Below are 24,379 nucleotides of genomic sequence, written 5' to 3' on the forward strand. Positions count from 1 at the left end.
TAGATGAACAGTGTCTCCAATGAAAATTCACTTTTCTGTCAAAGAAAACAATTTCAAATAATAACAGCATTTTAAAAAAAGCACATTTAGTTGTTTTGAAATTAGAATGATATTGCAGTTTCCAATATCTTAATACAGCCTCAGCTGCTGTGAGACAAAAGATGAGATATAGAGTGGCAATTTTAATTCATTAGTCACAGTACACTTTATACAGTGAAGTCCATCTGGCCACTTGCATGGAACCTCACTTGGCTGTTTCCATAAAATCTGAAGTAACCCAATTTAACCTTGCACAAATAGCCATGAAATCTATAAACCTAGCAGACACAAAGAGTGTATTAGAAAGAAAAGAATAGGTCTGCCTGGTGAACTTTCAGACTATGAGTGCCCTTAGGATCACAGAAGATAAAAGGGCTTGTTACAACTTCCAGTCAACAAACAGTCAAAAGCAGTGATTGCTTGTGAAAATAGGAGTTCAGCCTGGATGCCATGTAAAATGAAATCTGAAATTCTGTGGAAGAAAAAGCCAAGGAAAAAACTATTAATAATTTAATCTTTTCCCGTCTATAAAGGTGTCCCTTTCCCAGAGCAATTGTTGTTTTTTTTTACAATATGGCTTATTTTCCCTGTAGTTTATAGTGCCAGTATTTCTTTTATATATATAAAAAAAAAAATAAAAAATTCCCCTCTCACCCTATGGGTGGTATGTGTCTTCCTCAACCTCGGGTCCTCTACCAGAGGCCTGGGAGTTTGAGGGTTCTGCGCAGTATCTTAGCTGTTCCTACATGCACTCTTCTGGACAGACGAGCTTCTGATTTTGTTCCTGGGATCTGTTGGAGGCACTCACCCAGCTTAGCGAGTCACAGCCCCGATGCTACCTACCACATGGACCATTTGGCCTTCACGTCCACATCCCTCTAGTTTCACTCTTCAGCCCTCGTACATTCTCCAGCTCTTCATATTCCTTCTTCTAGATGTTGCTGTCACTTGGCATCTATAGTCTATCACCAACCGCGTCTTTCGCTCTGTCTATTACCACGATGTCTGGCTTGAATTGCCAGTACCTGCCTTCCGTCTGGATCTGGAAGTCCACAGAATCTTAGCCCTGCTATTCTCTCACACCTATCTGTGGAATCTCCATCTGGTCTTTGGAGGTCTAGCCCATACGCTGTGGCAGATGTTCCATATACACAATCGCAGCCACTTGGGTTTGCGTTTCATGTATGCTGTTCCTGCCTGATCTACATCCTGCCACATATGTTGACTGTCCTGAGCTCTCCTGCACATCTTGCACTTGTCCGTTCCTCTCTAGTGTGCGTAAGACCCCTCTTCAAATTGGATCTGGTGCATCATGCCTGTTCCTGTGCTTGCTATGATCAGTGCTCATCTTCTTGATCCACCCTTCGGCCACACTGTAGGATTTCCCAATGTCAGCCACCTCAGCTACTCTATCGTGTACATCCTGCAGGCCTGTCCTTTGCCATGCAACTTCTTCTGCTTGGTCTCCTCCATGTCTGCTGCTGCCTCAGCATTCCTCAGCAGCGACTTTGGGGGCCATCTTACTGATGTACTCCTGGATGTTCCGGGTTCTCCACCGGACGGTGCTTTGACGCTCCCAAGCCCACGCCCGCCTTCTTTCCGCTGGTATACAGTCTTGAGGTGGAACCTCCGTGCCATTGTGAGGAGCTCCGTTTTCCACATCGGCCAGCCCTCCATGTCCTCCTTTGGCAGCTCACTATACCGGCAGGGCTACTGATGACTCGGCAGGCGTATCTTTGATGCGTGGATCTTGTTCTTTCCCCGGAGCTGCTCTGCAGACTAGTCTTATCCTTTGGTGATACGTGGATGTTGCTGTCTTTTGCCTCCTCTCATCTGGTTTCCAATGTACTGCTGGGCGCAAGGTACTTGTAGCTTCTGCATGTCTGCTAATGTGCCGCTTCTGTTCCACCCCATCAGGCGACTACTCTTCCCTCTCTTCACTACCTCCGCCAACCTCTCCAGTCCGATAGACATCCGAATATCCTCACTGTAATCCGCCAGGTAGGATTAGCGAGTGCGAAGTCCTCTATTCTTAGCAATACAGCTTGATGGTCATCCAGTAAGAGGTGCTGATAGTAGTTCCACTTCCTAACCTTACCGTATCCACTCTGTGATTATCTGGCTGAGGGGGTTTAAACCTATTGCAGAACAGCAGCGGAACAGTGCATCACTGTATATGCACACTTGATGGCCACTTGTTGCAAGCTGCCTTGAGTTACTTCCAGTGTGTCTTCATAGTCGCCACTGGTTCTTGGGGAATGGTCACCTTAGTGTCCTGATTACTTTATTATAGCCGCCAGACATTCACATATCCACGTGCGCTTGATTCTAGCTTCCTTTCAATTCCAGGCTGGGCTCATTGTTGTCTAGTACCTGATCTTGGAGTCGACTCTCTATCTAATGACGCACAACTGGTGTTTTCAGCCTCTGTGTTCAGTCCCAATGCCCTTCTAGCTGCTCATTACTGCCAGTGGTCCTGTAGCTTAGGCAGCAATGAATGCCTGACTTTCCATGTTTGGAGCAAGTTATTGCCCGTCTCTGTTCCCGTTCGGTCTTTCATGATCAGCACCGTCTTCCTTGCGTTAGCCAGTTGGGTGGAGCCTGCTCTACAGCTGTTCATCTACGTGCTGCTAGACGTTCATGCACTGCTGTTATTCTGTTTACCAGAGTGGGTTGATCATTCTGATCCAGGTGCTGTCCTACTTCACTGTTCATTGACCTCTGCTGATGTTCTATTCTACTTACATCGGCTGTTTCTGTTTCTGGAGATTGCTCGTGCTCTGTTTCAGTCTGCAGCCACTTCACTCAGTTTATGATCTTCTCTTTTCTCCTATGTTCTTCAGTACGTCGTTTCTGCTCTGGTGGCTTCTGCTAATGTTGTTGCATGAATTTTGGGAGCTACACATGAGATGTTCTCTGGGAGAACAGGACACTTTACTGTCCTCTGTTCTTCTCTAGGTACTCCTTCGGTCTATTGCTGAGCTTTGTACAGTCTCTAGGCTCAGATTAGTCAGGTCCTTGTATTTTTGCAGTACGTCTTATCTTCAATTTCACCCTTTCGTAGTTCTTCACCACGGACTAACTTCTCTCCGCAGTCGCCTTATATCTTATCCTCCAACCTATTTCCGGGGTACATTACTTTCTCTTGATCCGTAAGCCACGCATCCCAGATTACAAGCCTGTAGCGTTTATACCCTTCATTGTTGATTATGTGTGTGGATTGTCAATGAGCGTCTATGCATTATCTAACTTGACATCTGATCTACTTCTCCCAGACCTTAGTAACTGGGTCTCTGAGGATGACTTAGCATTAGTTCTCCTTATTTATGCCTCATATCCAGCTGCTGTGCTCTGCAATGGGGGGTGGCAGAAGTTTCGCTTCAGTGATGGGCTGCACATTCCACTTTTATTCTTCCAGTTTCTTGAGTCTGGAGTACATCTGTTGTTGTCTATCACTGTGAACGAAGCAGCTGCCTTCATTTACTACGTTTAACGCTGGGTAATAAGCTGCTTCTCCTAATGGATGTAGGTCTTTTGTCTCCACATCCCCCCATACCATGTCAATATATCCCTATTACGTAGTTAGCATTCCCACAATTCCAGGTTCTTTGCTCGCCTCAAATGTCTTGTTCCATAGCCCACTATCGTCAGATTGATTCTGTTTCCTCAACATCGGGCCATACCTTGTAATCCGCGCGATGTCTGAGCCAGCTATGGACTTCCTAGTTCGTGTCACTCTCATATTTGAGGTAGGTAGGTGAAGCGTTAGGGGGTCTTTTGCCCAAGGACCCCTACTGGAAAGTTGGGTACCAACCGGGATTTGAACACTGGTCTCTCGTATCAAAGGGCGGCGCTCTTAACCACTACACTATCCAGTCACTAAGTATATATATTTATACTTATTGGGGGAGGGGCAGAAAAGTGTGGTGTCATGATTAAGAGTATTAACATGTTCACTGGTTAGTGCTTAGAGCATTAATACTGTTGTGTTTTAAGTGAACTGGTTTCCATCTCTTAGCTAGTGTGCATTAACAGAATTTGATCAGGCCACCTGAGGAAACATCATCTCTCTCCTAAAAGGACCAATCTCAGGACCAGATTCTACTATCTTACTCACATTGAGTAGTACCTATCTCTTTGACTATTTACTCTGAAATCAACAGGACTGATCAAAGAGTTAGGTATTACACAGTTTGAGTGATGTAAGGTATTATTCATTGTGAATGAAGGTTTCAGAATCTTGCCCTCAATTTGGGGAGCAATAATACAGATCTCTCACCTCACAAATTTCCCAAGAGCACCTCTTACTGTTAAAAATCAGTGTACCTAGATGTTAAAAATCTAGCAAAATGTCTTCTCTTTGAGCAACCTCAATGCAATTATAGGATATTGGTGGGTAGAATATTCTGAAATAGTGTTACTAGAAAGTATTTACAGACATACTATATGGAAAGAAAAATGAAGTTTTAGGTTAAAATAATAAATACCCTGTATATTAAAAAAGAAAACTCTTATACATTTAACAATTAATGAAAATATTTTCAGCTGTCCTTTGTTTCCATTTTGAGTTCTAAATTGGAGTAGTTGATTGGGGGAGGGGTTCTGCTTTTTCCACTACTAGGAAGGCCTATTTGATTATTTTATTTTTTTTATTATGCCTTTTCTTGGGATAGTTAATCTCCCTTTCCTACAGTTCTTTTTGCTTTCTCATAGCTATAATTTTAAAGACTAGCTTGTCTAGCCATGCTAAGTTGGTAGAATCAGGTTACTTTATTCACTCACTTCTTTAGCTAGTGTTGAATTTTCAGTCTTGATCTGAGGTCAAAATGAGACTCTGAGGAAAAAAAACAGACTGTGTAACATGAGATACAAGTCGACTGTCAGAAACTGCTGAATTTAAAAAACATCTCTTCAGTATCCACCTTCTATAAATGTGTTTTGAATTTGTAATGCTTCTATGGTTTTCACTTCTGGAGAAGTATGTGTGTGTTCCTGTAGCTTGTTTCTAAGCATTAGGAGAATTCTGGGAACAGACTGCTCCAACACATTCCTTCATAGTTTTTTTGTGAATGTTTTGTTGGCTTTTATTTTTAAATTTAATCTGAAATAATTTGATTTACGGTATATTGCAGAAATGATGAAAAATTATAGGACAAAAATTTTAAACCATGGACTTAGTCAGCCTTCTTAATCCATATTTAATCACCTAAATAAAAGGGGCCTAATTTTCAGAAGCATTAAGAACCCGCTGTCCTGCTGAAGTCAACGGGAGTTGGAGCAGGGAGCATCTTTTTCTTCTGTGTTTGTAAAGCACCTAACACAGTGGGTTCCTGGTCTATGCCTAAGTCTGCTAGGTGCTACAATAATAAGTAATAGTAGTGTAGTTTAGTAACTCTGAAAATCAGGCCAATTTTATTTAGGTGTCTAAATATGGATTTAAAAGGCCAACTTTGGGTGCCCATGTTTGAAAATCTGGGCCACAATATTTTTAAATCACTGTCTACAATTATTATTACCCAGTAATAACAGTAGTACATTTGGTTTTTACAGCTGCACATCCAAATTAATCAGAGATTTTTGGTTCCTTTTTTAGATTCCCATGGAAACCCTGTGTCACCAGAAGACCAAGTCAGCTTAGCCCAGCAGATTTCAGATGTTGTAAAACAGCCAGCTTTCATTGCTGGCATTGGTGCAGCCTGTTGGATTATTCTTATGGTCTTCAGCATCTGGTTATACCGCCACCAAAAGAATCGAAATGGACTCACTAGTACTTACGCTGGTATCAGAAAAGGTGCCGTATTACAACTCGATTTGTTAATTGCTTTACTGTCCTTTACAGCTTTTTAATTGGAGAGATCTTGCTCATCTCAGGCCCATTGAATACTTGGGGTCTGTCCATTGAATCATCAAGTGGACTTTGCATCAGATACCCCAAGAGAGAACATATGAAAATTTTGATAATTTAGTACTTGTGACTTTTTATTAAGACCCTTAATCAAACTACTCAGGCTTGCTTTTCATTTTAAATATATATAGGTGAATTTAGTGCTGACAGCTGTCCATATGTTTACAGAATAGGGTAGCACCAGGGCAAGTTTCCTCTTGCTGCCCTGTCACTGTGCCACATGGCTGACCTGAAAAAAGATTCAACTGGGTGGTAGTTCAGTATTCTTCTTTGAGTGCTTGCTCATATCAGTTCCATTCTAGGTGTGCATGTGCCCACATACATGGCCATTGGAGATAACCTTAGAGATATCCGTAACACCTTCTTGAGTCTATAGCACCTTCTTGAGTGCCATGCCCATGTGTCAGTATATTAGGTGCTGCCGGCCCTATGCCCTCTCAGTTCCTTCTTACCACCAGTGGTGATTAGTTGGAGAACCTTTCCCTTGTCTCACAAGGGCTAACGGTTCTTCTATTTCACCCTTTAGCCTTAAGGCTTTGTAAATAGTTTGTTTACAGTACTTAGTTAATATGTAGTTGTTAAGTAATGTAGTTAGAGATCGATTCCCCACTTCGCCTGAGGTGAGGCATGCCACTGTCTCTGGGTTTTAAACCCTGCTCTGATTGTAACAGCCCTATGCTTTGTTAGTGACCCCCATAGTAGCTGTGAAAGAGAAGTGTTGCATCTGTAAGAACTTTCATCCAAGAACGCAGAAAGAGTGAGACATTCATTTGAGGGCCCTCCTCGTGGAGGCTGCTGTCCACCAGCATCCACGCCTTCCCGGCCAGACTCTGTCCCGAGTACCTTCGCCTCAGTGCAAAGCACACCCTCACCACCAGGCTCCACCCAGCACCTCCCCCAGTCACCAGTGCCGAAGAAGAGGTTGAAGAAGAGTGACTCCCCAGCACCGAGCAAGAAGGACTAAGAACCCAATTTGGGCCAACATCCAGCACCTGATCCGCATGAGGACACCCCCTTGCTGGGGTCTCCTAGTCCCCTGAGGGATCTGCCACCGACTCCAGGAAGTGGTAGGGGACCCAGACTGGTGGCAGTGCTGATGCCTTCCCAGGCTCTCCTGGTGCATAGAGAGCAGAGGCCTCTACCAGTGCCACGTTCACCAAGTGTGTCGCAGGTCATGACAAAGGCTCTCGTTGAGGGCAAGCCCACTGTAAAGACCCCCCAGAGGGCAGGCGAATGACGCTGGTCTCCATAGATGAGACAGCGCTTTCCGTCTCCACGTCCCAGGTCTCTGTCTTCTGCAGGACATCCTACATCATGAGCACCAGACTCCCGGTCTCCACTCTCTTGACATGGGCACCTAGAGGAAGGCACCAGTCACTGTCACCAGTCACCATATCACCAGCGCCGATCATCCTCCCACCAGCTGCCTCCTCAGTGTAGGTCCCTGCAGTGGGAGCAGTCTCGATCATGGTACTGATCACTCTGCCCCAGCACCGGTCCTCCTACTTGAGGCACTGATCTCATGCAGCAATGGTTAGCCGTGAGATGCAAGCTTCAACAGCCCCTCCATGGCCACTGGAAAGTGTTTCCTCTGGTTCAGAAAGGGAATTCAGCCCTTCACCACAACAGCACTGGTGCAAGTGGGCACCTGAGGCTGCGTCGACCTCTGCGATGCCATCGTGGCAATAAGGCCAGTGACTGGCACAATGGCCCTACTGGAGCTCATGGGGCATGCCTGTGATGCTGATGCCTCAGTCAGTCCATTCCTTGGCCACCATCTCAGAGCAGCAACCAACAGCACTGGCAGCACCGAGCTTGGTGAGGGTGGCACACTCGGAGGCCAGGGTAGAAGAGCAGGTGGCCACCCTGAAACCCTCTTTTCCCATGAGGGATGACCCCTCAGGGGTTCCCCTGGTGACCCAGTCATTGTCCTGAGATGAGGGGATGGTGGGTCCCTTCCGCACCAGCCCACCAGACGATTTCAAAGAACATCAGGCCCTGCTTCTTAGGTTGATGACGAAATTGGGCTTGGAAGTGAAGGAGATGGCCAAAAAAGCAGACACCCTGTTCAATGTGCTCTTGGCCTCTACTCCCACCTGTGTTATGCTACTAGTACACAATGGGGTCCTAAAAATAGCAAAAGCCCTTTGGCAAACTTTTTCCATCCCTCCCACCTCCAAGAGGGCCGAGAAAAAGTATTTGGTCCCAGCCAAAGGGTATGAATATTTCTATACTCACCCTCCTTTGGGCTCACTGGTCATCTCAGTCACCAACAAGAAGGACAGATGGGCAAACCAGTTCAACCCCCAAGAATCAAGAGGCTGGACTTCTTGGGAGAAAGATTTATTCAATGGCCAGCCTTCAGTTCCAGGTGGCTAACCACCAGGCTCTCTTGGGGTGGTATCACTTCAACTTATGGGATTCCCTCCGTAAGTTCAAGGACTCACTGCCCCAGGACTTGGCCCAGAAATTTGGGGCCCTTGTGCGGGGGGATATGATGGTTGCAAGGTGCTCCCTCCAGATGGCGTGGGATGCAGCTGATTCAGGAGCTAGAGTGCTCTCATCAGTTGTGGTCATGAAGTGCAGCTCCTGGCTTCAGACAGCTGGCCTGTCCCAGGAGATGCAGGCCTCAATCCAGGATCTTCCCTTAGATGGGAATGGTCTCTTCATAGGACAAACTGACATGAGGCTGCACAGACTGACACTTGAGTCACTTCGCTCGCTGGGTCTGCACATGCTGCAATCAGCGAGGAAGCAGTTCTGGCCACCCCCGCCGCTGAGACCTTCACAGCCTCAACCAGGGCAGGCAAGGAGAAGGGATATAGAGACACGAGTTTTTGTCATCACTGCCCTTCCTCCTCCCACTCTCCTGTGCAGCGCAGCCCGTCAAAGCCTCATGAGGGCCAGAAGCACTCTTTTTGAGGGTGCCCTCAAAAGTGATGCCCCAGTCAGCTCCCCAGATCTGGCTCATTCTTTCCTCAACCATCTTCATCCCTACTGTGCTGCCTGGTCGCAGGTCACCTCAGACCGCTGAGTGCTAGAGACTGTATCTTGGGGCTACGTCCTGCCCTCGATCTGAAGGACGCCTATTTCCATATCTCTGTCTTCCAAGGTCACAGATGATTCCTCCATTTTATGATGGGTGGGCACCATTTCCAGTTCATGGCACTGCTGTTTCGCCTCTCATCTGCTCTGAGAGTGTTTACAAAAGGTATCCCACCAGTCGCTGCTTACGTCAGGCACTTGAGTGGTTCAGGTCTACCTATATCATGACAATTGGCTCATAAAGGGCAGATCTTGGGAACAGGTGCTAAGGAGCCTCAATCTGGTTTGTTCCACCTGCCGTGACCTAGGCCTGTTGGTAAATGAAAAGAAATCATCTGAAGGCCAGTGCAATGCATAGAGTTCATTGGGGCGGCTCTTGACACCACGGGAGCCAGAGCTTTCCTTCCAGAGGTGCGTTTCCAGGCCATATCAGACCTGATCATCCATGTGAAAAACTAGCCGCTCACCACTGTTCATACCTGCCTGCAGTTGTTGGGCCAGATGGCCACATATGCATACATGGTCCAGCATGCCCAGCTCCATTTCTCGCCAGTGCAAATGCAGTTGGCGTTCGTCTACATCTCCAACAGACACAATCTAGACTGGGTGGTCAGGGTGCTAGTTCACATCCAATCGTCCCTGGATTGGTGGTTGAGCCCCGAATCTATGTTGGAGGAAGTTCCTTTCACAGCCCCGGCCCCATGGCTGACTCTGGTTTCCAATGCCTCAGACCTGGGCTGGAGAGCTCAACAGGCAAGTCCACTGGTCATGGGATGATCTGTCCCTCCATGTAAACATCAGGGAGCTCAAAGCAGTTTGCCTGGCCTGCCAGGCTTTCCTGCCTTATGTGAAGGGCAAGATGGTGCAAGTCCTGACAGATAATACCACAGCAATGTATTACACCAGCAGGCAGGGAGGAGCCAGTTCGTTGGCCCTTTGCCACAAAGCTCTCCACCTGTGGAGCTTCTGTGTGTGGCATGCCTTCCATTTGGTGGCCACACATCTGCCTGGAGCCAAGAACATGGTAGCAGATCGCCTCAGCGGGACCTTCTCATCTCGCCACGAGTGATTGCTCCACTTGGAGGTGGTCAGTGTGATTTTTCAGAGGTGGGGGAATCCCTAGGTGGATCTGTTTGTGTCCCATCCAAACTGGAAATGGCACATGTTCTGCTCGTTCCAGGGATTGGACAGCGCATCCCCATCAGATGCCTTTCTCCTTCCATGGTAAGGGGCTCTGATGTACGCCTTCCCACCGGTGCCGCTAATCCACAAGGTCCTTAGGAATATCAAACAGGACAAGGCGAAGGTGATACCGATAGCTCCTGTGTGACCTTAGCAGCACTGGTTTGGCACGCTTATGGACCTTTCAGTAGCCACTGCCTCTCTGGCTGGACCTGCTGTCCCAGAACCCCGGGAATCTTCTGCATGCGAACCTGCCGGCACCGCACTTGACAGCATGGCTTCTGCATGGCTAATTGTGGAAGAACAGGAATGCTTGGCCTGGGTCCAACAGGTCTTGTTGGGTAGTAGAAAGTCATCCACCAGATCAACCTGGCCAAGTGGAAGAGGTTCATGTGCTGGGCCTTGGACTGGGATATCTGGGCTGAGCAGGCCTCGCTGCAAGCAATCCTGGACTTTCTTCTACACCTCAAGCTCCAGGGGTTGTCCCAGTCATCAATCAATGTCCACTTGGTCACTATTTCAGCCATCCATCCTCCGTTCCAGGGCAGGTCAGCCTTTGCTCATGATGGTCCAGTTTTTGAAAGGTCTGGAGCATCTCTATCCACACGTCAGGGATCCCGTCCCTCCCTGGGACCTGAATCTCATACTGTCACGGCTCATGGATAAGGCCATGTGTCTGTCAGAGGTCACAGAAATCACAGATTCTCTAACATTCCAGGACCTCCATGACTTCTGCAGCGGCCGGTGCGGCTGACTCTGGGACTGCCAAGCAACTCAGGCAGTGATTGCCCACTCGACTGGGGTACAGGCTTCATCAACAGCCTTCCTGGTCAAGATACCAATTCAGGATTTCTGCAGGGCTGCCACCTGGTCATCTACCCACACGTTTACATCTCATTATGTGCTCACCCAGCAAGCTCGAGACAATGCTGGCAGAGCTGTGTTGCAAGCCGCATGACCGTGAACTCTGAGCCCGCCACCAGGGATACTGCTTGTGAGTCACCTAGAATGGAATTGATGTGAGCAAACACTCAAAGAAGAAAAAATGATTACCTACCTTTCATAACTGTTGTTCTTCGAGATGTGTTGCTCATGTCCAATCTATGACCCACCCTCCTGCCAACTGAGATGGCATAGGGCCGGCAGCACGTAATATACCGATGCATGAATACAGCACTCAAGAGTGTGCTACTGCTGACCCTACGGGTACTGCCAAGGCAAAAATCTCCGCTGGCTGCGCATGTGGGCGTGTACACACCTAGAATGGAATGGACAAGAGCAACACACCTCAAAGAACAGTTACGAAAGGTAGGAAACCGTTTTTTCATTCTAGTCAGTCAGTTGCCCTTGGCTGAGAATACTACCAATGTCAGCTCTAGGTGTCAGTTATAGAATGCTTTTGTGCGTGTATGTTCCCACACATTGTGGGGGAAAGGTAAGGTGGCTGTTTGAAGAAGCAGAATTGATGGAAATATATTTTCAAGGGCACCTTCATCAATGTTGTTGTGAGACTGTCCTATTAGCTCTCAGGTTCCTAGGGGGACTGCCCACAGTCTGTATTCAAACCTGCTGCACATCCAAAATGGCAGTATTGGTTCCAGCTTCTAGCCATGTTCACTTTCATGTTGATGCTACATAAATGATAACAACATTAGGGGTGGGCACAGTGCTTTACAGCTGGTCACTGTGACAGATGATAAACAGAATCCCTGCCCAGAAGATCTTCTGGCCTAGGAGCATGATTTCCATTGACTTCAATAGGCTTTGGATTGATTGGACCCTGAAGTTACAAGTGGGTACAATACAGTGCAATGCATCACAATTCAAAGCAGTGCCATTTAGGCAATTAGAGTCTGAAGGTCATAGAAGTTGGAATGCTTCACAGAATAGGTGAGCTTCCGGTAGCTTTTTAATGGAAGAGAAGGAGGGCGCTGGATGTTAGATAATTAAAAGACTGAGCAAGGCCTAAATCGTGGCATGAAAGTGGCACATTTAATATATTGTTAAAGGTAGGCACAAGATTGCATCTTCAGTCATCGTAGATTTGAATGTATGCTGGGAATGGGCAGGGAGGCAGATAACACAAACATATTTTTGAAAGATGGTAAATAAGCTATTGCTATGAAAAAATAGCAATTGAGATGATCGGAGACACATGGAAATGGTTTGGGGGTGGGAGAAATCATATCTAAACACAGGCACTGTGGTCTCTTGCCTAAATACAAACACAATCTTTTTTTTAAACACCTGTTTCTTACTGTCTTTGACAAAAGATTGACCACTATCATTTTAGAAATGGCCCTAGAGAAGAATTCAGTGTTTTCGATGACAGTGTCTTCGAGGGCTTCCATGCTATTAAAGCAATAGTTTGGTTGGCAAAATTTAAGCTTGGTAATCTCAATGGAAATGTAGCCATGAAATTGAGGGTTGAATTTTACCTTTGATTTTATTTCTCTGAGAATGTTAAGTTGTGAGAGAACTGTATGCCCCACTGTATTAACCTGCACTTTTTTGTTTTACTAATAGCATGCTGCCATATGGTCTTTCCACAGATGCTTTCAAACTAATATCACTATGCTGTTGGCTGAATTTAGGTTAAGGAAAAACCATAAAAGTATAATTTTTAAAATAATAATAATATTGGCATTTGGTGATGTTCCAGTCTGCTGAGGATTATGAATTTGTGTAGAAATACCACATGTGTAGTTCTCAGTATTTCACAGAAGGGAAAAAAACCTTTGATAGAAACATTTAGAAAGGTAGGCCTCAAGTCTGTGTTACCAACTGCACTTGAAGTAAAACCAGCATCTTTGTAGACATAGAAATCATGAAATAATCACTCTGCAGTATATTGACATAAATGTTGAATGTGCACACTGAGTAATAGTGAACTTTATTAACTTTTTTTTAAAAAAAAACATTTGGCTTCAAGCTTGACATCTGTTAAAATACTTCAGTACCCACACATTTACTTATTGCACAAGCACCGCTAGGCCCCTGGAACAGTTTATTAATGGAAGAATTAAGTTGTTCTTCGGTTTGCTAAGTGTAAAGATTTCATTTAGTTTGACCTCTTTTCATCTTTTCCTCAATTCCTTAAAAACTAAGCTAGATTTAGTAGGTAGCTCACAGAAAAGTGATGACAAGGACTATTCTTTTTCTCTTGTCCTTGTGATTGCAAATTAATGTGGAGACATTTCATTCTTCCTTGAATAGCTCTAGTTTTAAATGCACCTTTTTTTTTTTTAAATGAAAGCTTGTTACTATGGCTCTGTATTTTTGAATGTAGCTAAATTACACTGACTATGTGAAAAGACCTAGCTGAAAGAGAACACAATAGAATTCCTGAGATAAAGACAGCTGTGCTACAAATGAAGTCTGCAATGGGCAAAAATGCTCAGAAGTTTTCCGGTTTTATACAGTGTCACATGTTTGGAAATAAATTGGCTTAAAACGAAGCAACAAACATACAGCATACTCTAATTAATACTTTTGGGTCCCAAAGAAACTCTGCAAATTCTAAAAAGAGAATTCAAAAAAGACATCAGAACTGTCTGCAATGTAAAAATTATATTAAGCTGTTTGAGCACCTAAATCTCTTAGCCAGCACATTGTCTTCGTATGGCAGGTCTGATCACCAAGTTCCTATCCTAAGATGTCTTTTAGTGAAAATTCTATTGCATCTCTCATGTTTTTCTTTGTTTTACTTGGAATCAAGAGGAAAATCTTACCTTTTCTCTACCCATCAAGTGTACAGAAACAATACACCAGAATTCAACAGAAGGGGGAGTATGTCCTGTTGGGGAGAGTAGATACTAGTGCACTACGCTTGGATTAGAAGCCTTATTGATTCAATTAAGATTTATAGTGGCAGTGAGAGTGAAGGTTTTCAAAGAGTGTTATTGTTCCATTGTTAACCTTTCCTGTTAAAGTCATTGGTTGAAAGGTAGAGAGGAGTTACAATGGGAGGGCTAGCTCATGTAAATAAAGTTTGTGGGGAGGGGGGAAGGAATACAGTCTGATTTTATGTATTTCTTCGTTTTCCACAATAGCAAAACAATATTATATTACAGGTGTAATATATTGTAGTGCAGTTGTTATGATTCAGTGTGGGGCATTATTTGGTGAACATACGCTAAAACAGTTATTTTGTAGTTCTCTTTGTTTCTTTAAAGGGCTATTGTTCCTTTATTGAATACTTAAGTGTTCCTGTTAGTTCAGTGTAATGAGCATCTACTTACTGAACTGTAGATAAGATTCAAGTAAGATCCTGATAAGGCTTATTAAAGAATTTATCATTCTGTGTTTTGAAATGATTAATAGTGTAGGACATTTGTTTATATTAGGATTTGCAGCAAAACATAAGATACTAAACTGAGGGTCATTCAGAGGCTAAACCACATTCTATTCCCCTCGTGAGTGTAGTAAAATGTTATAGTTTTCCAAAATGGTACTTGTGAAGACAAGCTTCTTTCTGAAATTTGGTTTTATTCTTATGTCAGTATGACTGAACTACTGGGTTAGTTATTTGTTTTAAATTCAGCTGTCTGCTTGATTTATACTAATGTGTATGTTTCCCTTTCTCTCTTCAGCTTAATAACCAATTTGTATTTTGTTTTGATTTTTCAGTCCCGTCTTTTACCTTCACACCAACAGGTATATATTTGCACTTTACCCCCCTCCTTTGTTAGTTTGGCATGTATGTGTGGTACTATTTCTGTTTTTCTGATATAACCAGCCCAGCTGTTCTGAAAACAAAACATTAAAATGAATTATTTCTCGTGACAGGTATCATTGTAGTATTCTTTAAGATGAAGTAGTTTCATTATTTTTCTTCCACATATTTTAGAGATTATTACTGCTATATGTAGCCGAGGTTTTGTCCCTTTGTGGATGTCATTCCATATCCTGCAATTTGACTGTGTATATAAGCCCACCCATAAACTTTGTGGTGTGATCCTTTCAGTTCTCACATGATACCATGGGCCCGCATCTTCTACAAGGATCCAGTAGTGTTGACTCCTGCACTTAGAAAGTCTCCCATTAATGTTAAAGGAGCTACTTATCGGGAAAGAGGGGGAAGAATTCCACACTAGCAGATCCTGACACAGTATCTGGGCCCTGGTCACTACGTGGAAGGAAACCTCTGAACGGCATCTATTGTACATGCTGCAGGGAGCAATGTCGGTGAATCAATCGGTGATACTCTTTCCTCAAACTCAGTGTTGAACCAATGCTCCAGCATGATATTAGAAAGCATTATGTTGTAGGAGTTGCCAGCTTTTTGGAAGAGGTGTAAAAGCAGTCTTTGACCATGGTCATTAAAGATCTCAGAACATTTTGTTAATACTTATATTTACTTAATTCTGGTTTCCTAGCCAAACTTCAGCGTGGATAATTACGTTTTGCCTCCCTAAATACCCCAACCTCCCAATATCAACTGGATATGCCTTTCTTTGCTTCCTGTCCTGAACTGTAGTGTCGGCTGTACAACGTTAACACTGATATTTAAAAGAGGTTGCATTTCATGTGGGGAATAAGGAAGGATTTGAAGTAATTTTCTTTCTTTTGTTCTCTCTCTCTCTCTTTTGGAATTTATAAAATGTGCCCATCACACAGGCCCTGATCCAAAGCCCACTAAAGTCAATGGGAATCTTTCCACTGACTACAATGGGCCTTAGATCAAGCCCATAGTCTTTGAGTACAAGTGTCATGTTTACAACAAAGCATGCAATTTAATAGCAGATATTGAATAGATAGCCAGCCAGCCAGCCAGCCAGCCAGCCAGCCATTAAACTCTGTATACTCCCCTCAGCCATCTCCCTCAGACAAAGACCTGGCTGAATACACAGGCCTTATACTATGACTTACATGAGAGGTGTGTTCTGAGACTTAATGAGTTGGGCTACATTCTTAGGCTTTGTCTACACTGTCATGTTTCTGTGCAATAAAGTAGCATTCTGCATTGTAACTCCTGAGGTGTACACACTGCCAAGCAACTTAGTGTGCAGAAACTGCGTAGTTGCAGCACTGTAAAAAAAAAAATAAATAAATAAAATAAAATAAAATAAAAAACCCCTCACTTGTACAGCTTTCTGCACTGGGAGTACAGCGCCACAGTGCCAGTATAGGTATCCTGGTCGATTACAGCGCTGCTATTGGCCTCCAGGAGGTGTCCCACAATGCCTGTTCTTTCATCTCTGGTCATCGGTTTGAACTCTACTGCCCTGCACTCAGGTGACCAACCATGAGCCCCACACCTTATATTCCCTGGGAATTTTGAAAGTCCCCTTCCTGTTTGCTCAGTGATGCGTGCAGTGGTCTCGGCGCATCTTTGCAGATGATAATGCTGGCTACAGGCAGTCCCACGCTTGGAGCAATGCCAGACTGCTGGACTTCATCAGCATCTGGGGAGAGGAGGCTGTCCAGTCCCAGCTGTGCTCCAGCTTTAGAAATTATGATGCATACGGGCAGATTTCATGATGCATGACAGAAAGGGGCCATGACCAGGGCACACTGCAGTGCAGGGTTAAAGTGGAGGAGCTGCGGAAGATGTACCACAAGGCGTGGGAGGCAAGCCGCCACTCAGGTGGTGCTCCCGCAAGCTGCTGATTCTACAAAGAGCTGGATGTAATACTCAGTGGCAACCCCACCTCCACTGCGAAGGCCACTGTGAATACTTCGGTAGCTCACATGCCAGTCGAGAGTGGACTGAGCCAGGAGAAGGAAATCTTGGATGAGGATGTGGAGTGGGAGGGGGGGACACAGAGGCAGAGGACAACTCGGAGGTCAGAGATGCATGCAGCCAGAAGCTCTTTTCTACCCCAAAGGAGGCTAGCCAGTCACAGCTGCCAGAGCTCAGCGAAGCAGAAACAGAAGCAGAGACTCCTGGTAACTGGCTTTGATTTTGAGAATTGTTGAAGCAAGTTGTTGGGGCAGGAGGGTTGCAGAAAGCAGGCTTGTGTCTGTACGATGCGTATACCACCATATGCCTAGTCTGAGCAGTGGATTGATAGGGTGTTGTTTAACTCTCTCACTTCAGGGGAATCTGCCTCATAGATCTCCACGAAACTCTCATGGAGATAGGGGCAATCTGCTGATGTAGATTCTTCAGCAGAGCTGCTTTGTTTCTTGCCCCATTAAGGATAACTTTCCTGCGCCACTCTGCCATTGGTGCGGGGCGGGGAACCATTGCTGCACACAGGTGAGCCACATAAGGGCCAGGCGGAAGCTGCAGTTTTGGAGAAGACCCTTCCCTGATTCCCTACTCACCTTCAGCAGCAAGGTATCTTCCATAAAATAAATAAATAAAAAATTAACGGAGATATCTTATCTCCTCCTTGAAAGGTTATTGAGTCCGGCCCCCTGCCTTCACTAGCAGGACCAAGTACTAATTTTGCCCCAGATCCCTAAGTGGCCCCCTCAAGGATTGAACTCACAACCCTGGGTTTAGCAGGCCAGTGCTCAAACCACTGAGCCTATCCCTCCCCTCACAGCCTGTGGGAAATGTGGGGACAGTAATGATTATAAGGCCCCCTCTACAGTGCTGGCTCTCCCCAAGAGCCACGTGCCCAGTGTACAGTACGGTCCTGGAACACTGATTTCCCTGACCCTGCAGCTACTCACCATTTTGGGGGTCTTGTGGCTCATGTGTGCTTCCTAGAGTCAGTCAGTCAGTGTTAGGTATGTGAATAGCGGCTGTGTTTTAAATCACTGAATCAGTGGTCTGTGTGTTGAAAACAATACTGCTTTCATAAAAGGTTGCATTTTGGCTTCACGGATGTGATCTTGGGAGCCCAGCGTCCCTCTTTATCGCGATTGAATGGCTGTGCAGTATTAGAGAGCAGCCACAAAGAACTAAAGAGGACTTCCTGCATAATGTCATTATGCACTCTGTGGCCGAAAAACAAGAATTGAAGGAATGGCAGGACAGCGAGAAGAGGGACTGAAAGGAGAACGTAGCGTGCCAAAATGAAGCCATGGAGCACCAACCGGACATGCTTCAGGGGCTACTAGCACTGAAAACGGAGCAGCTCCACGCCCTTCCTCCCCTGCAGCCACTGTCACAAAAATCTTTCCCATGCTCCCCCCAGACACCGCCAAAGACTCTTATCAACCTCCTGTCACCAGTCTGTACCCACTGCATTCCACTCCTCCTCTGTTACAGTCTAGCACTGCGCACTCCCAGAATCCACTGCACTCAACACTAAACTCTGCAGTTTAGCCCTGCTGAAGTACAGTACCCGCTGCACTATATTCGAAAGGGGAAGGTTGGATATGATACCTGGACATACAGAAATCTTTAATCGTCCCAGGACCCCACATCCTCCTGGGACCCTCCCTTCTCCTATCACCCTCAGTGCTGATGTGTTTTTTTTCTTTGTCTCTCTCCTCCAGTTGTTGTTTTTAAATAAAATAATTGTTTTGATTTGAAAGCAATCTATATTCCATTATCTGAAAGCAACAGGCATTTTTCTTAAACCTCCATAGTGCATTGTCTGCACTAGTCACAATCACCTTCTAGCATTATAAGCACTGCACTCCCAAGCATAGCAACAAATATTAGTAGCTTTCAGCTTCAAATGGCTGCCTCAAGGCATCCCTGATCCTTATGGCTGCTCCCCTCTAATAGCCCTGGTCTCTCTCAAATTCAGGCTCCAGGCACTGAGCCTCAGCAGTCCAGCCCTGAGTGAAGCTTTCACCCTTCCTTTCACAAATATTATGGAGTGTACAGGATGCATCTATAAGCATAGGAATATTGTCATTGGCCCAGTCCAGCCTCCCATATAGGCAGCGCCAGCGGGCCTTTAAATGACCAAAAGCATACTCAACAGTCATTCTGCATTTGCTCAGCCTGTTGTTGAACCTGTCCTTGCTGCTGCTGTTAAGGTGCTCCGAATATGGCTTCATAAGCCGTGACATTAAGGGGTAAGCAGAGTCTCCCAGGATCACAATGGGCATTTCAACTTCCCCTATGATGATATTCTGGTCTGGGAAGAAAGTCCCTCCTTGCAGCTTCCTGAACAGGTCAGTGTTCTGAAGGATGTGTGCTTCATGCACATTTCCAGAACAGCCAGCGTTAATGTCCATGAAACACCCACAGTGATCCACAAGTGCCTGGCAAGCCATTAAGAAATACCCCTTCATATGAATGTACTCGGTGGCTAGGTGGTCTGGTTCCAGAATTGGAATATGCATGTAATCAATCATCCCTCCGCATTTAGGGAAGCCCGTTTGTGCAAAGCTATCCACAATGTCATGCATGTTGCCCAGAGTCACGATCTTGCAGAGCAGGATGCAGGGCCGGCTCCAGGTGCTTGGGGCGGCCACGGAGAAGGGCCGGCATGTCCAGCTCTTCAGCGGCAATTCGGTGGCGGGTCCCTCAGTCCTTCTTGGAGTGAAGGTCTTGCCGCCAAATTGCCGTTGAAGACTGAAAATGCGGCGGTAGAGCTCCCGCAGATTGCAATTGTGGCACTTTTTTTTTTTTTGCTGCTTGGAGTGGCAAAAACCCTGGAGCCGACCCTGGCAGGATGTGATTAATGGCCCCCCACAGTTCTGTCAACATGAGTCCAGTGGTCTACTTTCCCACACCCAACTGGTTAGCGACCGACTGATAGCAGTCTGGAGTAATAAGCTTCCACAGTGCAATTGCCCTGCCCTTCTCCAACAGCAGGGCAGCTCTCATTCTCATGTCCGTGCCCCTCAGGGCTGGGGCAAGCTCATCACGCAGTCCCATGAATGTGGCTTTCCTCATCCAAAAGTTCTGCAGCCACTGCTCGTCATCCCAGATGTGCATGATGATGTGATTCCATCACTCAGCGCTCAGTGTTGAAAGCTGCTTTCCACTGTGGTCAGCACCTCTGTAAATGCCACAAGCAATCTCATCTCATAGTTACTATGCATGGCAAGATCAATGTCAAGCTGCTATTGCCTTTGTAGTTTAAGGAATAACTCCACTGACACTCGTGATGTATTAGTGATAGCGAGCAGCATATTGGTCAACAGTGCGGGATCCATTCCTGCAGATTGAAGAGGCAGAACACTCAGTACAAAAACCATTGAAAGATGGTGCCAAATGTGGACGGAAGTACAGGGATTGCTGGGATGTGAAGCAGTTCGTCCTGGGGAATAGAGACGGGACCCAGGATGCCCTGCATCCCCTCACCTTCCCCCAACTCTTAGCGGCAGAAGAGGAAGAGATGCTCCGTGGGATAGCTGCCCTGACTTCACCGCTCCAAATACCACTGCAAGTGCCGCAAGTGTGAACATGGTATTGCTCAGGCAGCTAACAGTGTGAATGCACAACAGCGGTTTCCCTTCAGCGTTCTCTAAGCAGCGCTGTAACTCTGCCAGTGTAGACATACCCTTAGTCACATTGAGTAGTATCTTACATCATGACTAGTCCCACTGATTTCGCTCACTACTCAACGTGAGGCTAGAACCTGGCCCATGATGTTTGTGCAGTCCTTGGACATCCAGAGTGGAAATACATGCAAATTATTATTATTTAATTAGCTTTACATACAATTTCTAGCACAATCACAGTACCATATGCTACTGAAAGTCTATGGTGTGTTTTAGATTAACTGATAGTCATTTTTGCAGCTACAAATCTAGACGTTAAAAGAAAATATTAGAAACTATGGGTATTGCAAGTCATAGATGCAAATTCAACAACATAAGGAATTTAGAAGAAGAAATCTGAAATATACAATGTAAAAGATTTTTTTAAAATCTTTCTTTTTTCCATACATTAGACTCCCAATAGTTAGTTCTATTCAGTTTAAATGGTAACAGGCCTTTTTCTGTAGCATTACCTTTAGTAAAAGACTTACCTGTAGTATTGCCTGCTAAGGTTTTAATCCTGTTATTGTAATCACTGCAAGCATTTATCTCTCCTTTGCAGACTCCCAGCTTGGAGTTCTTTTAAAGAGCAGAATTTGGCTGCTTTTTTAAACACATTCCTAGTTAAGAAATGCATAGCTGTAGAATCCATCAGCATTTGTAGTGAAGCTAATCTCCTTAACCCTTTGCCTAACCCACTGCAAACTTAAAAATTTATTGCTCTTCAAACTATTGGTTTATGCCTCTTAAAAACTAACTTTTAACCATGATGCTTTCTGGAAAAAAACATGCTATTCATATCAACACATATTTTAAAATTTGAATCTGTATGCGTGCTGACTGTATTCCTGTTTATTCTTAGGAAGTGTTAGCACAAAAATTTCCTGCTAATTTCAAACCAGTCAGACAAACTGATTTATTTATTATAATAAATAAATTAAAGTTTGAGATCTAAAAAAGTATTAGAAAAAATCCAATTATAAAATTTTAGAAAATAATACATTTATAAGGACTTTTTAAATATGCACGATGCATAAGTAGAATATGGTGCCCATCAGTAAAACATCCCACTCAGTTTGGTTTTTTATAAGGATGGACATCTGAAAATCACAGAGAGCTTTAGTACACTATTAATGTGTAAATACAGGATAAAATTTTGCAGTAGGTTGTGATAGAATGAACCATCATTTACACTGGAAATAATATCTGTGTTGCAAAATCAAGGTACCTGTTTAATGTTATCAAGATACTGATAATGTAAAAGCTTTAACATCTTTAGCATCATCAACTCATTCATGAAATAAACAAAGTGACATAAATTCATCTCTAGAATAACCTATTTGAGGTCAGTAGTTACATCAGGGATGAATTTAGCCTCATGCATTACTCCATTCTTTTCTCTGTGTGTGTGTGTGATATAAAGCTTCTGGGGGACTTAAAGTAACACCAGTCAGGTGACCCATGTATAGTGTATGGATTTGTAAATGAAGGAATGACTGCTGAAAGAGTAAGACTCAGTATTCAAATTTAACCAATCAAAATTTAGAGATTCGTTGGAAACAAAAAGATTTTACAGTGCTTTCTGTTTAAAAAGTCCAAAATGACTATTAAATTATTTTCTGTTTTTTTTGTCTTCATATTTTAGTAACCTATCAGAGAGGAGGAGAAGCTGTAAGCAGTGGAGGCAGGTAATGACATGGTTTATTTTGCAGACTATAAGTTGGATGTAAATACATTTAGGTACATTGAGTACATTTATAAGTGGTGGTATAATGACATAATTTTAGGCATATAAGTCACTGATTTTGCAGATTTCACTGAGAAAATATATGGCTTTTGAAATGTATCTTTTGGTTCATTTTCATAATTGAATCTTAACATTTTCAGCTGAGTTGCTTTGTTGATCTGTAGAAAAATACACTCAAAAAACAAACAGCAGAGGGAGCACTTTAACTTCAGAATACAAGGTTTACTGATTTAGCAGATGATTAAGGGAGTTAAAGTAATTAAACTGTGGCATTTATGAAGATTAAGAAATATAGCTGGTTCACAGATACTACAAAAGAAAAAAAACATTCATGGGGAAAAACTTGCTGAACACAGCAACTCACAAGGTGATTGTATTTAATCTTGCAGTGAATTGCAAAACAGTTAAATCATCACTTGCGAGAGAGAGAGAATTACATTGAAGAAATAAAGAGAAATGGGTAGCTTTATTAATAAACAGTTCTTTGCTCTCAGAACCCAGTTCAGTTCCAGATTGAGGACACAACTGTAATGTGTTTGCCCGTTTTAGTTTATTGCCTGATGAATGTCAATGGAACACACAATAACCCCAATTTCCTGCTATGTTTCTTCAGAGGATAGAGCAGCAGTGATGACAGGGAGGCACAGCTTGTTTTTTAAATCACGCTCAAGCACACTTTTTTTCAACATAAGAGTTAAGGTATTGGCACAGTATGGTAGCAAGCCTTTAAATCTCAGCAAACATCTAGATAAATACATTCCTACCCTTCCCCTCCCTTCTGCTCTTGGCACTGTCCTATAGTCCTTACCTTGCAAGAATGTACCAAAATCTGATAGAGATAAAGATTAGACATATGAAGACATGAAGATTAACATTCAGTTGTCTAATATTTTTGAATTGACAAGCCTGTAAAGAACTATAGGCCACTATAGTTTGTGTGATGCTCTTGCACAGGGGCAGAGGGGTCCTCTGTTTTACTTTGCATGACTGTTCAACACAATAGGAGTCCTTCTCCACTCTATGCTAATAAATGTTATTGCCTCTATAGAACAAGGTAGCTAAAGAGCAGTGTGGAAGAGGCAAGGCAATGATTCTTCTCCCTTCTGTAACAGGCAGTCTCTGATGTGACAGGCAGAGCTGGCCTGTCACATCAGAGACTATTCTGCACAAGCGGCACTGAAGAACTGTGTTTCTGTATCATGTACAGTCTCCCTGCTGGAGCAGTGTGCCTCTGTGCTGCCTCAGTTTTGTAGCTAAATGCCATAACCTAAAATCTCCCTCATAAAACTTCTCCCCTTTTAGGACTAGAGATGCATCATACTTATTTTGATAAGTATATTTTCATCTCATCAGTTCAGATTTTACAAGTGATCGAGCCAGGAAATATGGCCTGTGGCATATGTTCATTTCTTTTGCTCACTTGAGCATATAGTATGTTGCGCAATACTTTGGAGCACAGGAAACACATTTGATCAATTTTTGAAGCAGTGTAGTTTCTGGCATAAAATCTTTACGCTGAGTTTCAAACCTTCAAGATCAGACTCCCACTTTCCTGTGTAAAATATATTTGTAAGGCTTTTGGGAGGCATAGCATTTGCCCCCATCCTACATAGTATATAAAAGGTGCTGTCTTGTAACATTCAGAAATAAACATAACTCAAAGTGAAGTATTTCAAAATAGCATCCACTTCTGTGGATCTGGTAATGCTGTGGATAATATTCACTGTCCTTGCACGAAGCTCAAGTAATTGTTTCTTTGCAAAGGTTGAGGAGTATGGAATTCATCCACCCAACCGGTGGGCAAGCTGTGGGGCTGATGCACAAAATTTTCCTGGTCGCTACTCCAGCCAGTGAGCTGGAGTAGCAGCTTCTATTACCATATACCTTGTTACACGGTATTTCTGAAACCTGGATTGACATTACAATCGCTCCACCCACTTTCCTCCCGGTTGGCATGAGTGAAGTGTAGACTTCCCCTCTGCACTATTCAGAAAGTTCAGAGACAAAAGGAGAGGTCTTTTTGGTGTTCCAACCACAGCTCCCATACAGAGACCTTTCTTAGAACTTGAAAGGTGCAGAGATGCTTATCCCATCCTTGTGTTCCTGAGGTGATTTTC

The 24,379-nt window shown here is 44.1% G+C and overlaps 1 protein-coding gene across 1 annotated transcript in view; it reads left to right on the top strand.

Moving 5' to 3' along the window:
- The window catches only part of ROBO1 (roundabout guidance receptor 1), a 1,116,086-nt gene that overhangs the window by 1,040,993 nt on the left and 50,714 nt on the right, over positions 1–24,379 (top strand). The window contains exons 19-21 of the mRNA XM_075073102.1: positions 5,633–5,830; positions 14,801–14,827; positions 22,161–22,203. Of these exons, the coding sequence (XP_074929203.1) occupies positions 5,633–5,830; positions 14,801–14,827; positions 22,161–22,203 (268 nt within the window). The remainder of the gene's footprint in view (positions 1–5,632; positions 5,831–14,800; positions 14,828–22,160; positions 22,204–24,379) is intronic.

Source organism: Chelonoidis abingdonii, chromosome 1 (assembly GCF_003597395.2).
Source record: "Chelonoidis abingdonii isolate Lonesome George chromosome 1, CheloAbing_2.0, whole genome shotgun sequence".
Lineage (NCBI taxonomy): Eukaryota > Metazoa > Chordata > Testudines > Testudinidae > Chelonoidis > Chelonoidis abingdonii.